General features: G+C 36.8%; 1 protein-coding gene and 1 non-coding gene across 9 annotated transcripts in view; one reads left to right on the top strand and one right to left on the bottom strand.

Annotated features, from left to right (window-relative positions):
- ZNF404 (zinc finger protein 404) overlaps positions 1-19093 on the bottom strand; it is a 30183-nt gene extending 11090 nt beyond the window's left edge. Inside the window, exons 1-6 of one of the 8 annotated variants that reach the window (XM_077131588.1) lie at positions 18833-19093; positions 18120-18241; positions 17709-17787; positions 7823-7892; positions 7411-7486; positions 1633-1759 (exon numbers count right to left, since the gene is read on the bottom strand). In XM_077131588.1, the coding sequence (XP_076987703.1) occupies positions 1633-1759; positions 7411-7419 (136 nt within the window). In that variant the 5' untranslated portion in view covers positions 7420-7486; positions 7823-7892; positions 17709-17787; positions 18120-18241; positions 18833-19093. Of the gene's footprint in view, positions 1-1632; positions 1760-6480; positions 6639-7410; positions 7487-7822; positions 7893-17708; positions 17788-18119; positions 18242-18832 lie in introns of all 8 variants that reach the window. The other 7 variants (XM_077131591.1, XM_077131590.1, XM_077131587.1 and 4 more) reach the window with 7 other exon arrangements.
- On the top strand, positions 4092-4198 carry LOC143660514 (U6 spliceosomal RNA). Its single transcript, XR_013164109.1, has one exon. It is a non-coding gene; the product is annotated as a U6 spliceosomal RNA (small nuclear RNA).
- Positions 19094-19415: the final 322 nt, after the last annotated feature.

Genomic DNA, 19415 nt, shown 5'->3' with positions numbered 1-19415 from the left:
ATGTTAAAAAAATCATAAGATTACTATGCCATTAAATTTAAAATTGATTAAATGACATTTTTTGAAAGTATAATTATTGAAAATGCCCCCAGCTAGAGTTGCAGACTCCCTCTCCCCCCAACCTTTTTTTTTTAACAGATAGAACATGGAAAGATAAATAATAACTTTACAGTGGAGAAAACTGACAGACACCAGCTGTGCAGGTTTGATGCTGTTATGTAACCTGGAAAAAGCCGTGTTCTTTTAATCCATTCCTGTAGGTGCAGACCTATTATGGAGTGGGACGTTTCAATTAAGTTGTTTCAATTGAGATGTGACTCGCCCAATTCAAGGTAGGTCTTAATTCTTTACTGGAGTCCTTTATGAGGATAAAAGGCAAAAAAATCTAGAGAGCTGAGGGAGAAACACCCAGAGAATTTGGAGAGAAAAGCCCTGGAGATGCTAAGAGAGGACCCACAGAAGCTCAGAGAGCCTACTGGAAGCAGAAGCTGAAAGCAATGAGACCTGGGGACGAAGGACTAGCAGACACCAGCCATATGCCTTGCTATCTGACAGAAGAACTTTGGATGCCAGCAGCCTGTCTTCAGAGTCAAGGTATCTTCCTATTGATGCCTTAATTTGGACATTTCCACAGCCTTAGAACAGTAAATTTGTAAATAATTAAATCCCAATTGTAAAAGCCAACCTATTTCTGGTATATGGCATTCCAGCAGCTTTAGCAAACCAAGCACTAATTTAAACAAATTTTCAAAAGTTAACATCCGCAGTGATAAACTATGTTCATATCATGTACTTCCTCATATGATAAGACAAGAAGGACGCTTTGGAGGTTTCCTCCTCATTCTATAACCTCAGTTGAATCAAGAGAAAACCTCAAATAGACCCAGACTGTGGGTCACTCTAAAACATATTGACAAGTACTCCTCAAAATTATCAAGGTCCTGAAAGAACAGACTGGAAAGAGAGACATGATAAATGAGCTGGAATAAAAGTCAGTAGAAAATACTCAAACTCAAGCACACAGGTAAAAACATGAGGGAAAAGAAGATATTCACATGGCAGATATGTTCAAAAGATCTAACATAGGTGTACTGGAATCACAGAGGAGAAGAGAGAATGACCAAAGATTGCCATTTCTGGGTAGAATCTATTAGGTAACTGCAAGTCAACATTTCGACTGCTCTAACTAGAAAAAATAATACTAAAAACGATAATGGTCTTGATCCATTCCATTATTATAAAAATTACAGTCTTGTTTGCAGTAAAGAGAAAACCAGCAATCTGGATGTATCTGTTCTCTGTGTAGGTGAACCAGTGCTTAAAATAAAATATTTACAGACATTCTGAACATACATATAATATGAAATTTTTTTTCTTTGATTATGCAGAAAGATTCCAGAAGTCAAACCTTTAGTCACGTGGAGGGGAGAAAACAATTACAGGAAGAAACAGAAGGAGGTAGGGAGAGAGAAAGGATAAGGAAGATTCAGGTGCTGAATGGAGATGCCCATTTCCATCTGACAAACCTCAAACCAGTACTTTGAGAATATGAAGCAGAAATTTAGCTCATTTCTTGACATAGAGTATAAAATACATAGCATATTTTACATCACTTGAGGCAGACATCCTTACCCAATGAGACAAAGTTAGTATAATTCTCCAACATCACATCCCTGTACAAATCCCTCTGATCGGAGTTTAGGCATTCCCACTCCTCCTGAGAGAAGTCTATTGCAACATCATTGAATGTCAATGGCACCTGAAATGAGAAACCCATGTATTGTTTGTAAAAGTAAAGAAATTTTTTTCAAGGTGGAATACTGAATTTCAGTAATGGAGCAATATATAAAATCAAGTAGGCTGAAGTTAGAAGGCTGTGACATGGTTAGAGGAGAGTAAATAAATTAATATATCTGAAGTAGAGTGCCTACATAATATTGAAGAATCTTGCTATAGCAGACAAAATTTCCTTAACAACAGGGGAAAGCTTAAACATCCATATGTATTAAAACAAAGTAATCAGACTAAATTTCTTTTTTCTTAATGTACTGGAAGATTGCTTTCAGCCAAGATAGAGTAGCAGGGATTGGATTTACCTTCCTCCATGAAATAACCAAAAACTTGGACAAAATATACCAAAAAAATGGTTTTCATACATGGGACAATGAAAAGCTGTTATCCCTGAGAGGCAAGTAACAAATGAGGGAAGCCTTCTGGTTGCCCTAGCCTACTATGAAAAGAGAGTTTCCAGGCTGTGAGGCAGGGAAAGGGAACTCAGGCATCACCTGGCAGACTCACTGAGTTGAGGAGAAGTTGGGAGTCTGGGGAGGCTAAGATCAACATAGCAAAGAGAGAAGAGAAATGCACAGACAGGGAAGTCTGAATCTCTCCAGAGGGAACACTCCGAGTGAAGAGTACTGACCACCTATGTATGTGAGGAAACTACTCAAGGTAATGGAACAAATGACATAAAAGGATTAGAGAACAGTACCTGGCATTCACACAGGGTTAGAAATGGTGCCTATTTTGATCAGATTAGGGAAAGGGTCTTGTCTCCATAATGGAGAATATTTACTCCTAGACTACATGGTGCTCTGAACAAAAATTAAAAGCAAGCTCCAAAAGGATCAAACTATGCCCAACTAAATCCCAGAACAAAGTTAAAGAATATTTACTGGAGTAAAAAATATCTAGCACCCAACAAGGTAAAATTAAAAATGTCATACATGCAATAAAAAAATTAAGAGACATACAAAGCAACAAGAAAATGCAACCTATAATGAGAAGAATCAATCAAAACCCACTCTGAATCACAGATATGTCAGAATTAGAAGAATATTAAATAGTTATTAGAACTGTTTTCCATGTGTTCAAAAAGCAAGCAGAAACACTGAACAAGTTAGGTAGAAATATGTAAAATATAAAAAGACACAAACTGAACTTATGGAGATGAAAACTATAACATCTGAGATGAAAAGTATACTAGGATAGGATTACAGGCAGATCAGAGATCACAAAAGAATGAGTAAATTTAAAAGTCATAGGAATAGAAATTATGGAAAATGAAACAGAAAGAAAAAGGATTTAAAAATTGAACATCAATTATCTGTGAGAGAACTTCAAGTATTCTAACATACATGTAATTAGAGTGCCTATAACGGGGTAATTGAGGAAGTAATGCCAAAAATTTTCTAAATTTGGAAATGAAACCAAACTGCAAGACAGGAACAACATCAAGGGACATCATAATTAAATTGCTCAAAATCAGAGATAAAAGGAAAATCTGAAAATCATCCTGAGAAAAAAGATAAATTATAGAGAGAGGAAAAATAAGGAAAAGCAAACAAGCCAACCAACAACCTAGAATTCTATATCCAGCAAAAACATCCTTTAAAAGTGTGCACGAGTGGTCCAGTGGTAGAATGATCACCTGCCATGCAGGAGACCCGGGTTCGATACCCAGACTATGCACCAAAAAAGAAAATACTTTTTTTCGGATGTGTAAGAGCTGAAAAAAACTGACATTACTAGTAGACCCATGCTACAAATACTGTTAATGGAAGTCCTTCTGGCAGAGGAAAATGATACCAGTTGAAATATGGATCTACACAAAAGAATGAAGAATACTGGAAATAACAATTATATGGATAAATATATAAATTCTTTACTTACATTGACTCAAGAAGAAATAGATCTCAACAGACCAATAACTAGTAAAGAGACTGATTTGGTAATCAACCCCCACCCTCACCCCAACAAAGAAAGGTCCTGGATCAGACAGCTAACTTTTGATAAAGGTACAACAGCAATTCAGTGGAGAAAGGACAGTCTTTTTAAAAACATGATGCTGGAACAAATGGGTATCTCTACATGCAAAGAAATGAGTTTCAATCTATACCTTACACCATATGCAAAAATTAACTCAAAATGAACCATATCCCTAAATGTAAAAACAAAACTATAAAACCCTAAGAAAACATATAATAAAAACCTATAGAGTGCATGGGTAATTCAGTGGTCGGAATGCCTGTCTTTCATGCGGGAGACCTGGGTTCAATTATCAGACCATGCACACACACAAAAAACCTATGGTGCTTGCTTCGGTAGCACATATACTAAAATTGGAACGATACAGAGAAGATTAGTATGGCCCCTGTGCAAGGATGACATGCAAATTCGTGAAGCGTTTCCATATTTAAAAACAACAACAACAACAAAACAAACTATGGGGCTGTGTGATGGTGGCTCAGTGGCAGAATTCTTGCCTGCCATGCCGGAGGCCCGGGTTCGGTTCCTGATGCCTGCCCATGCAAAGAAAAAAAAAAGTAAAAATGAAAACCTATGTAAGCTTGGGTTAGGCAATGATTACGTAGATACATGTACAGCACAATCCACAAAAGATAAAGTTGATAAACTGGATAAAATAAAAATTTTAAATTTCTGATCTTCAGAAGTCACTACTAAGAGAATGGAAAGAAAGCCTATATGTTACGACTTCTGTGCAGAGAAATAGTGGACACCTACCCAAAATTTGCTTCAGATGTTGAAACAGATGACATCACACACACATACATGCATGCTTACACACACACACCTCATTATCCACATAATGAGGCTTCCTGGAAGGAGGACGGCAGCTCCCATACTGGTCTGAAAATGGCTTGAAAGAGTAGAAAAGGAGAATGGCTTGGGTTTTTATTGTGGCAGGGGTAGGCTGGAGTAAGGGTTCTGGTACATGGGCATGGGCTTGTGTGGTTTGAAACTCCCAGTAGCAGCAAAGGCGGGAGCACCGGAATTTTCTTATCAGCTTGTCCAGATGTGAGGCAGAAAGAGAAGAGGGAAGTGTGAGCTTAAAAGCTGTCAGCAGTGAAACACAAAAATGGAGTTATGTTATTCATTATGTAACAGGTTATGAGAAAATTATTTTCAAAGCACGTCTGTGATAAAGGGCTTGTATCTAGAACATATAAAAAACTCTCAAAATCTGTATTAAGAAAATAAAAATAATAATTTTTTAAATGGGCAAAAGATTTGAGCAGATACTTTACTGAAGAAGATAGATAAGTAATACAGGAGAAGATTTTCAACATTATTATTCATTGGGGAAGCACAAATTAAAACCACAAAGAGATACCACTACAGAACTGCTGGAATGGCTAAACTTAAAAAGACTGACCATTTCTAGTATTGTTGAGGACTGGAAGAAACAGAACTCTAATACACAGTTGGTGGGAATGTAAAATGGTACAATCACTTTGAAAAACAATTCGTTGGTTTCTTAAAAAGTTAACAGTATATTTTCCATATGACCCAGCTATTACACACTTAGTATTTATACCAAGAAATGAACACATACATCCATACAAAGATTTGTGCATGAATGTTCATGGCAGCTTTATTTGTAATAGCTATTATGTTTCCATAAATGGAAACAACTTAAATGTGTATCACAGATGAATGGACAAATTGTGGGATATCCTTAAAATATAATATTACACTGTGTTAAAAAGAAATGCACTACTGAAATATGCAGTGACATGGATACATTTCACAATAAATGTGCTAAATGAAAGAAATTAGGAAAAAATTTTCAAAATGTATGATTCCATTTACATAAAATTCCAGAAGATGGAAACTAATCTATAGTGATAGAAAGCAGAATACTGGTTGGCCTGGGGATGAAGGGGGAGGATGCTGGCAATTATGAAGTGGCGCAAAGAAACTTTTGGGAAAATGGATCTGTTCATTATCTTGATTGTGTTCACTATCATGATGGCTTTACAGGTATATTCATTTGTCAAACATATCAATTTCTATACTTTAAACATGAACAATGTTTTGTAAGTCAATTATATCTCGATAAAGCTGCTTTAAAAAGGCAAAAAAAACCCTTTAATTATAGTCAATTATTTAGGAAAACAGTATCTTAGACAATTAGAGAATGTATTAATTTTCTCAAGATGCAATTCATCTTATGGCAGATTATATCATAAGCATTTTCCCTTATTCTGACAAAACTAATTAATGCTTTTATTTAATCCACCTTCAGATATCAGTTGTAATCACTCTTAAGGTATTATGGAGTTGTTAGTATAATATTAATACATAAAGTATTACACTATTAAGGCATTTAAGTTGGACAAAATTCTAACTTCTTTCATACAGTTCAATGTTTACCACATGAAGTTCCAGAGGATCTTCTTTTCTGCAATCTCTTATTGAACTCTTGTGGAGTCAGAGCACACTGATGTAGGATGATCCAGAACAACACTGATTCGCTCAAGACTGGCAATTCCTCTTCAGCTACAGAATGGACTGTGGTTGCTTCTTTATTTCTTTGTGAATCCTTAGCCAGATCCCTGATCTGTCTCTAAGCAGGCACCAATTCCATCTCAACCCAACCCAGAAACTTTCTAAAACACGAGACCTCATCTCACACTGAGACTGAGATCACTAGTAACCAAATCCTACCTTATTTACCTGGAAAACTTAGGGCTGTGGAGAAAGTTTTCCCTCCTGTGATTAAATAGGACCATCAATTCTATGTCATGAAACCAAGAACTTGACAAGAGAAGCTCAAATACTCCCTTCAAGATATTTGCCTCTTTCTCTGCTCCAAAACAGTTCCTGAGAGAAGACTGAACACATAAAGGATGAATAAACTATGTGACAAGTGTTAATCTGCTTGAGAAAAAGGAAACATATGAGGACACTCTCCTTTATTGTAATGGGAAGAACTGTGAAGGAGACTCAGAGATAGGGCTTTCTTGGGTAGTAGGTTTCAGGGTAAAGAGGGAAATATTATTTGAATTTAAAAATCATAATATTTTATATTGCTAGTTCTTCTAAACCAATGCAAATGTACTAAGAAATGATGATCATGCATCTATGTGATGATGTTAAGAATTAATGATTGCATGTGTAGAATGGTATGATCTCTAAATGTTGGGTTAATTTCTTTTTTTCCGTTAATTAAAAAAAAAAAAAAAAAAAAGAGAAGGGATAATTGGAGATGAAGGGATACAGACTGTACAACGGGACTGGATATAAAAACTCAGAAATGGACAGCACAATACTACCCAGTTGTAATGCAATTATGTTAAAACACTGAATGAAGCTGCATGTGAGGTATAGGTTTTTTGTTTTTGTTTTTTTTGTTTTTTTTTCTTTCTATTATTGTTTTAATTCTTATTCTGTTGTCTTTTTATTTCTTTTTCTAAATCGATGCAAATGTACTAAGAAATGATGAATATGCAACTATGTGATGTTATTAAGAATTACTGATTGTACATGTAGATTGGAATGATTTCTAATTGTTTTGTTAATTCTTTTTTTAATTAATAAAAAAAAAGATTCAAAAAAAAAAAAAAATCATAATATTTTAGGAAGGAGAAAGAGATAACAACTTACCTGGGCCATGATTTTAAAATTGCCAGCACTCCTCAGGTTTCTTCTACTAGAGAATCACAGTTCAGAGAAAACAAAGCTGGGAGAAGAATAAGAGACCTTGAGATCTAGTATATGTCAGAACTCCAAAAATAATTTAAAGTTAGGATAACCTTTCCTTTTTTTTCCTTTTCTATTATTCATGCTTCCCATTGACCCTGCCCACTCCCCACTCTTCCCAAACACACATTAACATACATCAGCAGATGTGAGAAGTTGTCCAGACAAATCCAAGACCTTCCCCATACTTAGGGAAAAAAGCTGCAGAAGTGAGGCACTCCTGCACTAAAGCTAGATCCTGACCCCCTAGTCTGGCCTTTGTTTCATTCTGATGATGTTGAATATCCTGAGTAGTTCCTCCTCTCTCCAGACCTACCTTCCAGGGTCAAGTCCAAACTGTACCATATAAACTTCAACAACCTTCATGGCCTTGGGATGGGCCTAGACTATAACAGACAAAAGGCAGAAAACAGTGGAGACCAACTTGGCACCTTTACCACTTTAAAGCTGCCAGCCTCTGTGAAGCCTCTCCCCTCCCCCAACACCCTCCCCTCAACACTCCCCCCCCCCCCACACACGTCCCCAGTCAAAACTGTAACTCCCAAGATCTGGGCTAAACACCGTAGATTTCCGTATTGGGATCCACTCATTGCCTGTCCCTGCCACCCACTCCCCACACCCACTGGTAAGGATGAATTCATGCTCACTGAAACCAGTAATTAACAAGTAGATTTTTGCAATCTTTTATGTGGCTGTGTTCTAAATGTATTAGCATTTAATCCTTCAGTGCAGTTTCTATCTCAATTCAAAAGGTGAGGAAATGGAATTAGACATTCCTCTAATTAGAGACATTTTCCCAAATTCACAAACAATAAGCTGAAGTAATGTGTTTTAAATCCACAATTCTATCATTACAAAGCCAGTTGTTGTTGTTTTCCCAATTGTTGCCTACGATACCCAGGATTTCTTTTTCATTTGTGTAAAATCTAAGTAAAAAGGTAGAAATAACATACCATCTATCAAGATATGTAATTTACTAAAGAAATGTTTTTAAGCAATAAGGTACTATGATTTTACAGGCATTCAATTGTCAGATTTAAAAGGCTAATGATGCACCACATATAAGTAAAGTTGTAAAAAAAGGGCATTGTTCCGATGTACTGTAGATTTATGAAAACCTGGAACAACTGAGATATGTAAACAGAATTCTGCAGAAGCAGAATTTAATCATGAAAGGTCATTTCTGACACTCCACTTAAAAGAAATAACTGTAAACTGTGCCCAAAGATGTATAAAAAGGAATGTGGTGATAGACACTGATTATAATGAAAAACAAAGAGCTGGAGAAATTCTAGAGGGATTTTGATAGATAGTTAAATAAACGATAGTGCATCTGTATAATGGAAAATGAGGTAGATATTTGAAAATATTGTATAGAACAGTGGTTACCAATATGGGGTGAATTTGCTCCTTAGAGGACATGTGGCAACATCTGGAGACACATTTTGCTATCATAATGGGGGTAAAGGTGCTACTGTATCTAATGGGTAGAGGAAGGATGCTGCAAAACATACAGCAATGCACAGGCCAGTCTCCCCCTCCCCACCAACAAATAATTATCTGACCAAAAGTATCAGTAGTGCTAAATTTGAGAAACCCTGATATGAACTCATAAAGGAGGAATGCATAATCCAGAATTTCTATAATATATTCACTACAGTGCCAACATATGATAAAAATTATAAAACATAAAAAAAAGAAAAAGTTGCAGGTATCAATGGGAATGTAAAACAGTACAGCCACTGTGAAAGCAGTATGGTGGTTCCTCAAAATGTTACATATAGATTTACCATATGACCTGGCAATTCTACTTTTAGGTATATACCCAAAGAAATCGAAAAGAGGGACTCAAACAGATACGTATACACCAATGTTCATAGCAGCATTACTCATAATAGCTAAAAGGTAAAAACAATGCAAATGTCCATTAGCAGACGAATGGAAAACAAAATATGGTGTCTTTACACAATGGATTGTTATTTGGTCTTAAAAAGAAGTAAAGTTCTGAGACATACTGCAACATGGATGAAACTTGAAAATATGCTGAGTGAAATAAGCAAGATACATAAAGACAAATATTGTAAGATTTCACTTATACTAAATATCTAGAAACTACAAATTTGTAGAGACTGAAAGTAGATCAGAGGTTGCCAGGGGATAGGGGAGTGGGATGTGATGAAGTAGGAGCTGTGGCTTGGTGGGTAGAGAGTGTTTTTAAATTTTAAATCAAATTAATTTTAAAGTTACTGATAATCAAGAAAAAAAAAACTCAACAGAAAAGACCCAAAGATGATGAAGATATTAGAGCTAGCATACAAGTATTTGAATATATTATTAACGCATTAAAGAAAACAGAGGAAAAAATAAGCAAAATGAATGAAAAATGGAATAGACTGACGAAGAATTAGAATCTTAAGAATCACATGAACATTTCAGAATTTCAAAATACAAAATCTAAAATTAAGAGCTTATTGGATGGATCCGACAAGAGAAAACAGTATTAATACATACAGTCAAGTCAAATTAACAATCTCCTGCAGAGCGAAAACAGAAAAGACTAGAGTTGAACATAAGAAAAGTTTAGGAAATGGTCAAAATTAAAATCCTAGAAGAAAATAAAAGAGAATGGGACTGAATAATAGTTGAAGAAACAATGAACAAGAATTTTCCAATTCTCATGAAGACTCAATGCACAAATCAAAAACTTCAGCATACCTAACCAAGATAAAAGAAAACCCCACCAAGGCACAACACAGTCAAACTGATGAACGAAAAAACTTAAAAAAAAAAAATCTTGAAAATATGTAGTTAAAAAAAAAAAATACATCATCTACAGCAAAACAACAAGAAAAATGGTTTCCTCCTCAGCAGAAACCATAGCAGCCTGAAGAATATCTTTAAAGTGTTAAAAGAAGAAACTGACACTCCTGAATTTTTACTGAGAAAATATCTTTCAGAAATGAAGGTGAAATAAAGATTTTTCTTTTTTTCAAACAAAAGCTGAGAGAATTCCTTATGAAGAGGCGCATATTCTCATTTACAAGCTGCCAGAATGCAGTATACCAGAACTGGAATGGCTTTTAAAAAGGGGAATTTAATAAGTTACAAGTTTGCAGCTCTAAGCCTATAAAATTGTCCAGACTAAGACATCCAGGGAAAGATACCTGAATTCAAGGAAGATAGATGGGTCAAGAACAGCTCTGTCAGCTGGGAAATCACGTGGCTAGCATCGGCAGATCCCTTGATTCTGGGTTCCACTGCTTTCAGCCTCTGTTCCTATGAAGATTCCTCATTTTGCTTCTCTGGGGCTGGCTTTCATCTCTTGGCTTCCCTGGGCTCTCTCCAGGTTCTGGCTTGCTTAACATCTCATGGCAATGTCTGCTGGGCTCCAAGCATCTCCAAATATCTGTGTCTCTGAGTCCAAGAGTCAGCACCTGTGTCAGCTCTGCTTTGAAGTTTCTGACAGCTCAGTCATTTCTAACTCTCTCCAAAATGTGTGCTCTTTTAAAGGATTCCAGTAAACTAATCAAGACCCACCTGGAATGGGTGGAGTCATATCTCCATCTAATCAAGGGCCACACCCACAATTGGGTGTGTCACATCTCCATGGAAATAATCTATTCAAATTTTCCAACCTATAGCATTGAATCAGGATTAAAAGAAACACCTGCCTTCACAAAATTGGGTCAGGATTAAAACTTGACTCTTCTCGGGGTACACAACAGATTCAAACCAGCACAGCCCACAATACTAAAAACACTAAAGGATAACATTCATGCTAACGGAAAATAAACCCAGATGGAGACATGGCTATGCAAGAAAGAATAAACAATGGTAGTCAGAGCACATACATGACGAATATGACTACACAAATGTATTCTTTAAAGCATTATAATAATGCTCTGTGGGGCTTACAAACATTGGAAAAAGTTATGACCATAATAGAAAAATGATGGAAGAGGTAGAGTTAAAGTTTCCTGAATTATTTTAAAAATAATTCAGTTATTTAAAGTAAACTGTTTAAAGATGCATTTTATAATATCTCAGGTAACCACTAAAAGAATTATGCAAAGATGTGCAGCCAAAAAAGCTAAAAGAGGAGATAAAATGGAAGAATAAAAATTACCTGATTAATACAAAAAGCAGGAAAGGAGGAATAAAGCATAAAGAAATGGAAGGTAAATACAAATATATAATAGCAAGATGACAGACATAAGTCAAACCACATCAGTAATTATAGTAAATATAAACTAAACTGCAATTAAAAACTAAAATTGTCGCACTGGATTATAAAGAAAACAGGACTCAATTACAAGTCTCATATGCCATAATGTAAGCACAGGAGCGACATTCCATCACCTTTGCCATATAACATAATCTAATTACAAAAGTGGCATCCATCATTCTTGCCGTATTTTATTGGTTAAAAACAAGTCACAGGTCCTGCCCATACTCAGGGAAGGGCATTATATAAGAGTATGGACAGCAGGAGAGAATCAAGAGGCCACCATAAAACCTGTCCACCACACCTATTCTCATGCCAAGGTCTAACAACCATTTATTTTGTTGAATGTCCCTCCACTTGGTTTGCCTGATGTGTTCTCAGAACTGTAATGAGTTTATACATTTTTTGGAGTACCATAGAAAGGTTGCTGTGTTCTTCTCCTTGTATCACATCAAAGGGCTCATGATGTTAATATATTTTATTATTGGTGATGTTAACCTTGACCTCTTGGTTAAGTGCTCTCCGCTGAGTTTTCCCACTGTAAGGTTATATCTTTCCCTTTATAGTTAATAAGTATCTTAGGGGGAGGAATACTTAAAACTATACAAATCCATTTGGTTCTCAAACTTGTAACCACTAATTTTAGCATAAATTGGTGTGGTTCTTTACTGAAACAATTATTACTTCACTATTTGCCTAAAAGCCATTATTTTGTCCCTTCTTCCTTCTACATCAAACAATTGAAATTCTACTGTAAAGAAGAGCTTTTTGTCTTCTGCAACAAAGTTTTCAGAAATAAATGCAATACCCATAAAACATAACTACTGATAAACTGGAACTTCATTAAAATTAAGAATATCTGTTCACTATAAGACATAATTAAGGAAGTAAACAGGAAACCACAGACAAAGATTCTCTTTTTCCCACCCTCCCTTCTTCCTTCTCTCTACATGTGTATATATGTAAACACACAGATACACACACATATACCGGCAGATGTTTATATACACACACAAAGGAACTTAATTAAAAATATATTGAAAATCAATAGGAAAAAGACAAAGAACCAAGTTTTAAAAACGGACAAAAAATATGAAGAGGCATTTCACAAGAGAATATCAAAGTGGATAATATCATATGAAAAGATGTTCATGTTGTTACTTATCAGGAAAATACAAATTAAAATTACGAGATAGCAATATGTGTGACCAATGGCTAAAATTAAAATCGTGAACAATATCAAGTGTTGGCAAGTTTAAGAAGCAACTAGGTCTTTTCAAACATTGCAGTGGGAATGTAAAATGGGTTAACCCCTTCTACCTTTAGGTGTACACACAACAGAAACAAGAACATATGTTCACTAAAAGACTTGTACAAGAAACTTCATAGGAAGGTTATTCATAATAGCCCCAAACTAGAAACAACCCATCAACAAGAGGATTAATAAGCAAATTGTGATATACTCATACAATGGAATACTATACAACAACTGGAAAAAAACCCCTACTGAGTCACACAACATAGGTGAATCTCAAAAACATAATTTGAATGCGAGATGGCAGATACAAGAAGCTCAAGAACAGGTAAATCTAATTTGTCATGATACGTCAGAATAGGGTTTACTTTTTGTGGGGAAGGGATAGGTTTTAATTGGGATAGTGCGCAAATAAACTCTCCAGGGGGGAAATAGAAATGCTCTGTGTCCCAATCTGGATGGTGAATACACAGATGTTTTCAAATGAAAAAATTCATGGAGCTACATACACAGCTGTGTGCACTTTATTGTATATACCATATAATTCAATAAAAAATTATGATGTATTCCTATATTTGATGATAATGAGTAAAAACATTATATTACAAAAATATTATCCTCTTAGGGCAAGTTAAGAAAAATATGATTATACTCATGTACATTGAAGGATGGACAAAAAGATTTGGAGTAAAATGTTCATAGCAGTTGTCTCTTAGTGATGAAATTACAGGTAATCTTCACTTTGAACTTTCTGTATTTTCTGAATTATTGCATGAAAATGTATTGCTTTTATAATAAAAATAATAATAAAGCTAACCACTCTCTTTGAGACTACAGATACACAGTGATATATAGTGTGCTCTATAGTGATATTTGGGGTATGATATTGAGGCCTTATTTTCCCCAATGGCCTAAAAGTCTTTGAGCTGAATGTCTCAAATTAGAATATCAAGGTTCTGAGTCTTAAGTTTTTACTTGCAACAATTTTCACTTTACTGGTTGCCATTAGCTCACCTGAACAAATCCTCATATCACTACATTCTCCACCAACTAGGCCTGGATTGCTCAATACAGGAATTATACCTAACTTGGAAATAGAATACCCTACATATACTAAAGTCACTGGAGGAACAAAGATGATAATACTTCAAGAAAAACAGAGTAGAACTATCATTAAATGTAAAATAAATCCTAAATTGAAATACTTCATAGCCTCCCAAAAGGGCCACACTGCAGGAATAAAAAAGCTCCAAAGGTTATCATTTGAATTTAAAGATTTGATCATAAAAACTTTCCTCCTGTGGTTTCTTACTATGTAAGTCCTTCTGAGTGGGTAGTTGCTGGTTTTAAAGGATTTGTGTACCCTAGAAAAGCCATGATTTAATCCTAAGCAACCATGTGGGAGCAACCGTTTCTCTTAATCCCTATTTAGTACTATAGGTTGGAAATTGATTGGGTCATCTCCATGGGGATGTGATTCAATCAATATGGGTATTAAATATAATTAGATAGAGACGTGTCTCCACCCATTCTATGTGGGTCTTGATTAGTTTACTGGAATCCTATAAAAGAGGAAACATTTTGGAGAAACTGGGAGATTCAGAGAGAGCAGAGAAGAATGACATAGCCATGAGAAGCAGAGAGTCCACCAGCAAGCGACCCTTGGAGATGAAGAAGGAAAATGCCTCCCAGGGAACTTCATGAAACAGGAAGCCAGAAGAGAAACTAGCAGATGACACCATGTTCGCCATGTGCCCTTCCAGCTGAGAGAAGCCCTGACTGTGTTTGCCATGTGCCTTCTCACTTGAGAGAGAAATCCTGAACTTCATTGGCCTTGAACCAAGGTATCTTACCCTGGATACCTTTGATTGGACATTTCTATAGACTTGTTTTAATTGGGACATTTTCTCGGTCTTAGAACTGCAAACTAGAAACTTACTAATTCCCCTTTAAAAAAAGTCATTCTGTTTCTGGTATATTGCATTCCAGCAGCTAACAAACTAGAACAGTAGTCATCAGTACTCCACTCAATGGAAACTGTTGTCACATTCTCACATGTCGCTACCTCTAAATTTATAAAGACCTAAATTTCCATGTGGCCCTGAAACATTGCAAGAAGTGAAGTTGATGAAAATGTGGAAGTGGGATAGCATATAGAAGCAGATGTGTTCTGAATTCTGAGTTCAAGTACAGCTAATTAGTTAAACATAGAACACCTATGTAACGAAATACTAAGCTATCATTAAATGCTAAATTTAAGAAATTAAGGGAATGAAAATATTCAAGATGTACCAATAGTAAAAAAATTAGGTTACAAAGATAAAAACCTATATGGAAAAATTGGTAAAGAATCTGAATACACATTTCTCCAAAGATATACAAATGGCCAAGAAGTACACGAAAAGACTTGCTAGCATTATTCATCAGGAAAATGCAAATCAAATCCACAATGATATACCACTTCAAACCCACAATAATAAAAAAGATAGATAATAACAAGTGTTGGTGAGAATGTGGGAAGTTTGAATTTTCATACATTGTTAATAGGAATATAAAATGATGCAGCCGCTTTGGGAAAGTCTGTAGTTTCTCAAAAGGTGGGAAAGTCTGTAGTTTCTCAAAAGGTTAAATATAGTTACCACACGACCCAGCAACTTCATTCTTATATATATATATATATAAGAGACATAAAATGTGTGTTCACATAAAAACTTGCACACAAATGTTCATATTTTGGCATTATTTATAATAGCCAAAAAGTGGAAACAACCCAAATGCCCATCAACTGATGAATGGATATATAAAATGTCATATAACCTTACTAAGTAAAATTATTCAGCAGTAAAAAGGAACGAAGTACTAAAACACACTATTACCCAGATGAACCTTGAAAATACAATGTTCAGTAATAGAAGCCAGTCATAAAAGGCAACATATTATATGATTCCATTTATATGAAAGGTCCAGATTAGGCAATTTCATAGATACAAAGTTAATAAGTGACAGTCTACAACTGGGAGGTCTGAAGAAAATGGGGAGTGCTAATGCGTATTGGGGTTTCTTTTGGGGGTGATGAAAAAGTTGCTGTGGTGACCGTTGCACAACCCTGAGAGTATACTAAAAATAATGAACTTTACATTTTAAATGGTTGAATATTATGGTATATGAGTTATATTTCATTAAGCAGGTGAAAAATTAGGTTACAAATGTACAAAAGTATATGAATATAAAATATGATTACATTTATAAAATACATGCACTTAATGTACAGAAAAGAAGTGACAGATATCAATAAATAGATAAAACTATGGAAAGTTATAGACCTATATATTAATATTGCTTATTTGTGTGGTTTAGTCCTGGTCTTCTTCCTTTTCCTAAAGTATATTTTGTAAGTTTTTAAACAATGGCCATTGCTTAATTTGAATAAACACACATGTTTTTAATTTTTTGCTGAGTAACCTCTTCTCCAAACAGATGGGGAAAAATATTTCCCCCCATCCTATTTTAACAGTCTTCCCTTGAACCTGAAGAAAAAGTTTAACATACTCTAAAACTAATGTTTTCAAAATATTGTATGTTCTCTAGGAATTTATTAAAAATGCAGATTCTCATCCTCACTGCAGACCTACTGAATCAAAAACTCCCAGCAAACTGTGTTTGAACAAGCCTTCCAAGTAATTCTGATGCACTCTATGTTTGAGAACCAATGCTGCTCTAAATACAGTTGCTGTATTTTACTGAATGATTTCATTTCCTTTCCTTCAGTTCCCTGTGCACGAGGATGTTCATTATAAACTGTCAAAGAAAAAACTGCACCAGGCAATGTTAAACAGGCAAAGATAACCTTAGTCAAAGCTATATGCAATAGGAAAGAGAGAGACAGAAGGCTAACTCCATAGGGGAGCAAGATCAAAACCAAATCAGATACAGCTTTTACAAGTAAGACTGTGTGATGGTGAAAACCTTGTGACCTACTCCCTTTATCCAGTGCATGGACAGATGAGTGAAAAAATAAGGACAACAAATAAATAAATAATAGGGGGTAAAGGGGTATGGGATGTTTTGGTGTTCTTTCTCATTTTTATTCTTACATGTATTTTGGGAGGAGTAGTGAAAATGTTCAAAAATTTGTGGTGATGAATACACAACTATATTTTTAACAAATTCCAAGAGATATACAAACGCTGATTGTATATGTCAATAAAATTGCATTAAAAAAGAGCACAAAAAAAGAATTAAAGAAATTAAATTAATTAATTAAAGAGCTAAAAAGAAAAAACAATAATCAAAATTTCACTTTGCCGAAGCAGAGAACAGGAAGATTTTGTTTGTTTTGTTTTGTTTTTTGGGGGGTGCATGGTCCAGGAATCAATCCTGGGTCTCCTGCATGGAAGGTGAGCATTCCACCACTGAACCACCCCAACAGGAAGGTTTTTAAGGACTGGGGTGAGCTAGTGGAAAAGTAATGGATGACGTTAGGGGGAGGTCAAGCACTGGGGTAGATGGATCACATGGAGTTATCTCCTGAGTTTACTGTTAATGCCAGGTGGAACATTTTCTATCTGGACTATGTAAGGACCAGAGTGAGGAAGGTCAGGTGTCTAATGTTAAGAAGAAGCTTTTCACTATTAGGCAGGGCATTTCAGAAGAAGGAAAATAAAGGTTCCCGTGTCTTTAAAATTAAAGTGTATTTTATGAGTAAAAAAGAAACAAACTTACCTGGACTTTAACTTTTAGGTATGTAACAAAAATCCTTTCCTCTCTCAGAATCCTTTTTTTTTCTAAGAGACTGATTGAACTGGGAAAAGAGAAAGGGATCATGAGCCAAGCCGATTTTTTCAGACAGCAAAGTTAAGTTAGAAACTAATGACCTTCATGACCATATCTGCTCACCCTGTCCACCATACACAACCAGGCACAAGCAGGAAGAAGACTGAACAGTGTTGCTCTTCCCAATATGAAAAGAGGTCAGGGTTATCCATGTCTAGGGTAATATCTGTTTTTAAATCACAGCAAGTTGCTAGGGTCAGAGTTCTGGAAATGCTGTGTTATAAAACAGGTAGCTGGCTCCTTCAGAACTCTAAGAGGGAACCTCTCAGGAGGGAACCCTACTCATTCCCAGAAGCCTGCCTTGGGACCACATCCTATTTCAAAAATCTCATCTCCAGAGCAAGTCAGTCTTTTTGCTGGGATCCTCCATTCTTGCAGTCTGAGGTTCAGAATCGGGCTTCCCTCCCAGGAGTTTTTTTCATCTGTGGCAGAGAGGAGAGGAGGGAGGAATCAGCTGAAGCGGATTCTACCACTCACGGTGAAACTCCACACAGCCACACTGTTCTGGACGTTATGTGGAAGTTCTTCGGGTGATGACACAACACAGATAGCAGACAGTAGAGAATGCATGAAAGGACGGCTTTATTTATCAAAGGGTCTGGAGGAGAGGGAAGAATTTGGCAGGCCAAGGCTTACCTAACATAGATAACTGCAAGAATCCGTGGAGGGCGGGGACTGGGGGTGGAGGTGGGAAAATATGGGTGGCAGACTCTTGCCATTACTGTGACCCATAGGGGAGGAGTGGGGTTTCCCCCAGATGGTGGAGACTGGCAGTTTTAAACTGTAAGGCGGGAAAAGCAGAGAAGCTGGAGACGATTCTTAACATCCAAAAAGTATGGAAGTGCGTGCCTTACTAGTTGCGGTTCTGCACCCGCCCCACGCCCCCCACCCACCCTAAGCACCCATCACATTAACTCTCACAGGCTCACAACTACCCTCCTCTGCAGCTCCAGCAGACACAGGCCTGAGGATCGGGGGACCAGACGCCCTGTCCGCGCCGCGGGCCTCCTCACCTTGAGCACCTCCCTCACTGCCACCTCCACCACGGGTTCCAGTACGGCTCCAGACAAGTACCATGGAAGCCCCCGCTGATATTTTTAATTTGGACGTGTTCTAACCACCGCGCCCGGACCACAACCGCTGAACACCGGAAGGGACACAGAGTTGGAGGGTGATTCGAGCCCGGTGGCTTCTGGGAAATGTAGTCCAGCCCTACTATTCATGGCCGCAGGGAACCCGCTGTTCCGACCACTCCGGTGGCCGACGCCCCGCCCTTGATGGGCGCTGTTTGCTGGGAGTGCGCAGGCGCAGGTGTGCACCCACGCGCAGCGAAGTCCCAAAGAGAATGGTGATTTCAGGATGTCTTGAGGGCTTGCAGAAGGCGAGTGAAATCTGAGTCCAGCTAGAGGAGACAGAGGAGGCGCTTGCGGACTTCAGAGCCTCAGCCTGCGTGTGGGAGGAAGTGGCACGCTTCTCGAGTAGGGTCTGCAGGTAGGGGTTGGGACGCGACCTCTGTGGGCAAAAACTTTTTGTGTTTCCTCCCACAAGGAAACTCTGGCCCAGGGACTATGGCCAGGAGCTCAGCAGGCGTTCATT

The sequence above is a fragment of the Tamandua tetradactyla genome, chromosome 16, assembly GCF_023851605.1.
Source record: "Tamandua tetradactyla isolate mTamTet1 chromosome 16, mTamTet1.pri, whole genome shotgun sequence".
Classification (NCBI taxonomy): Eukaryota; Metazoa; Chordata; class Mammalia; order Pilosa; family Myrmecophagidae; genus Tamandua; species Tamandua tetradactyla.
This window is presented reverse-complemented; position numbering and strand designations above follow the sequence as displayed.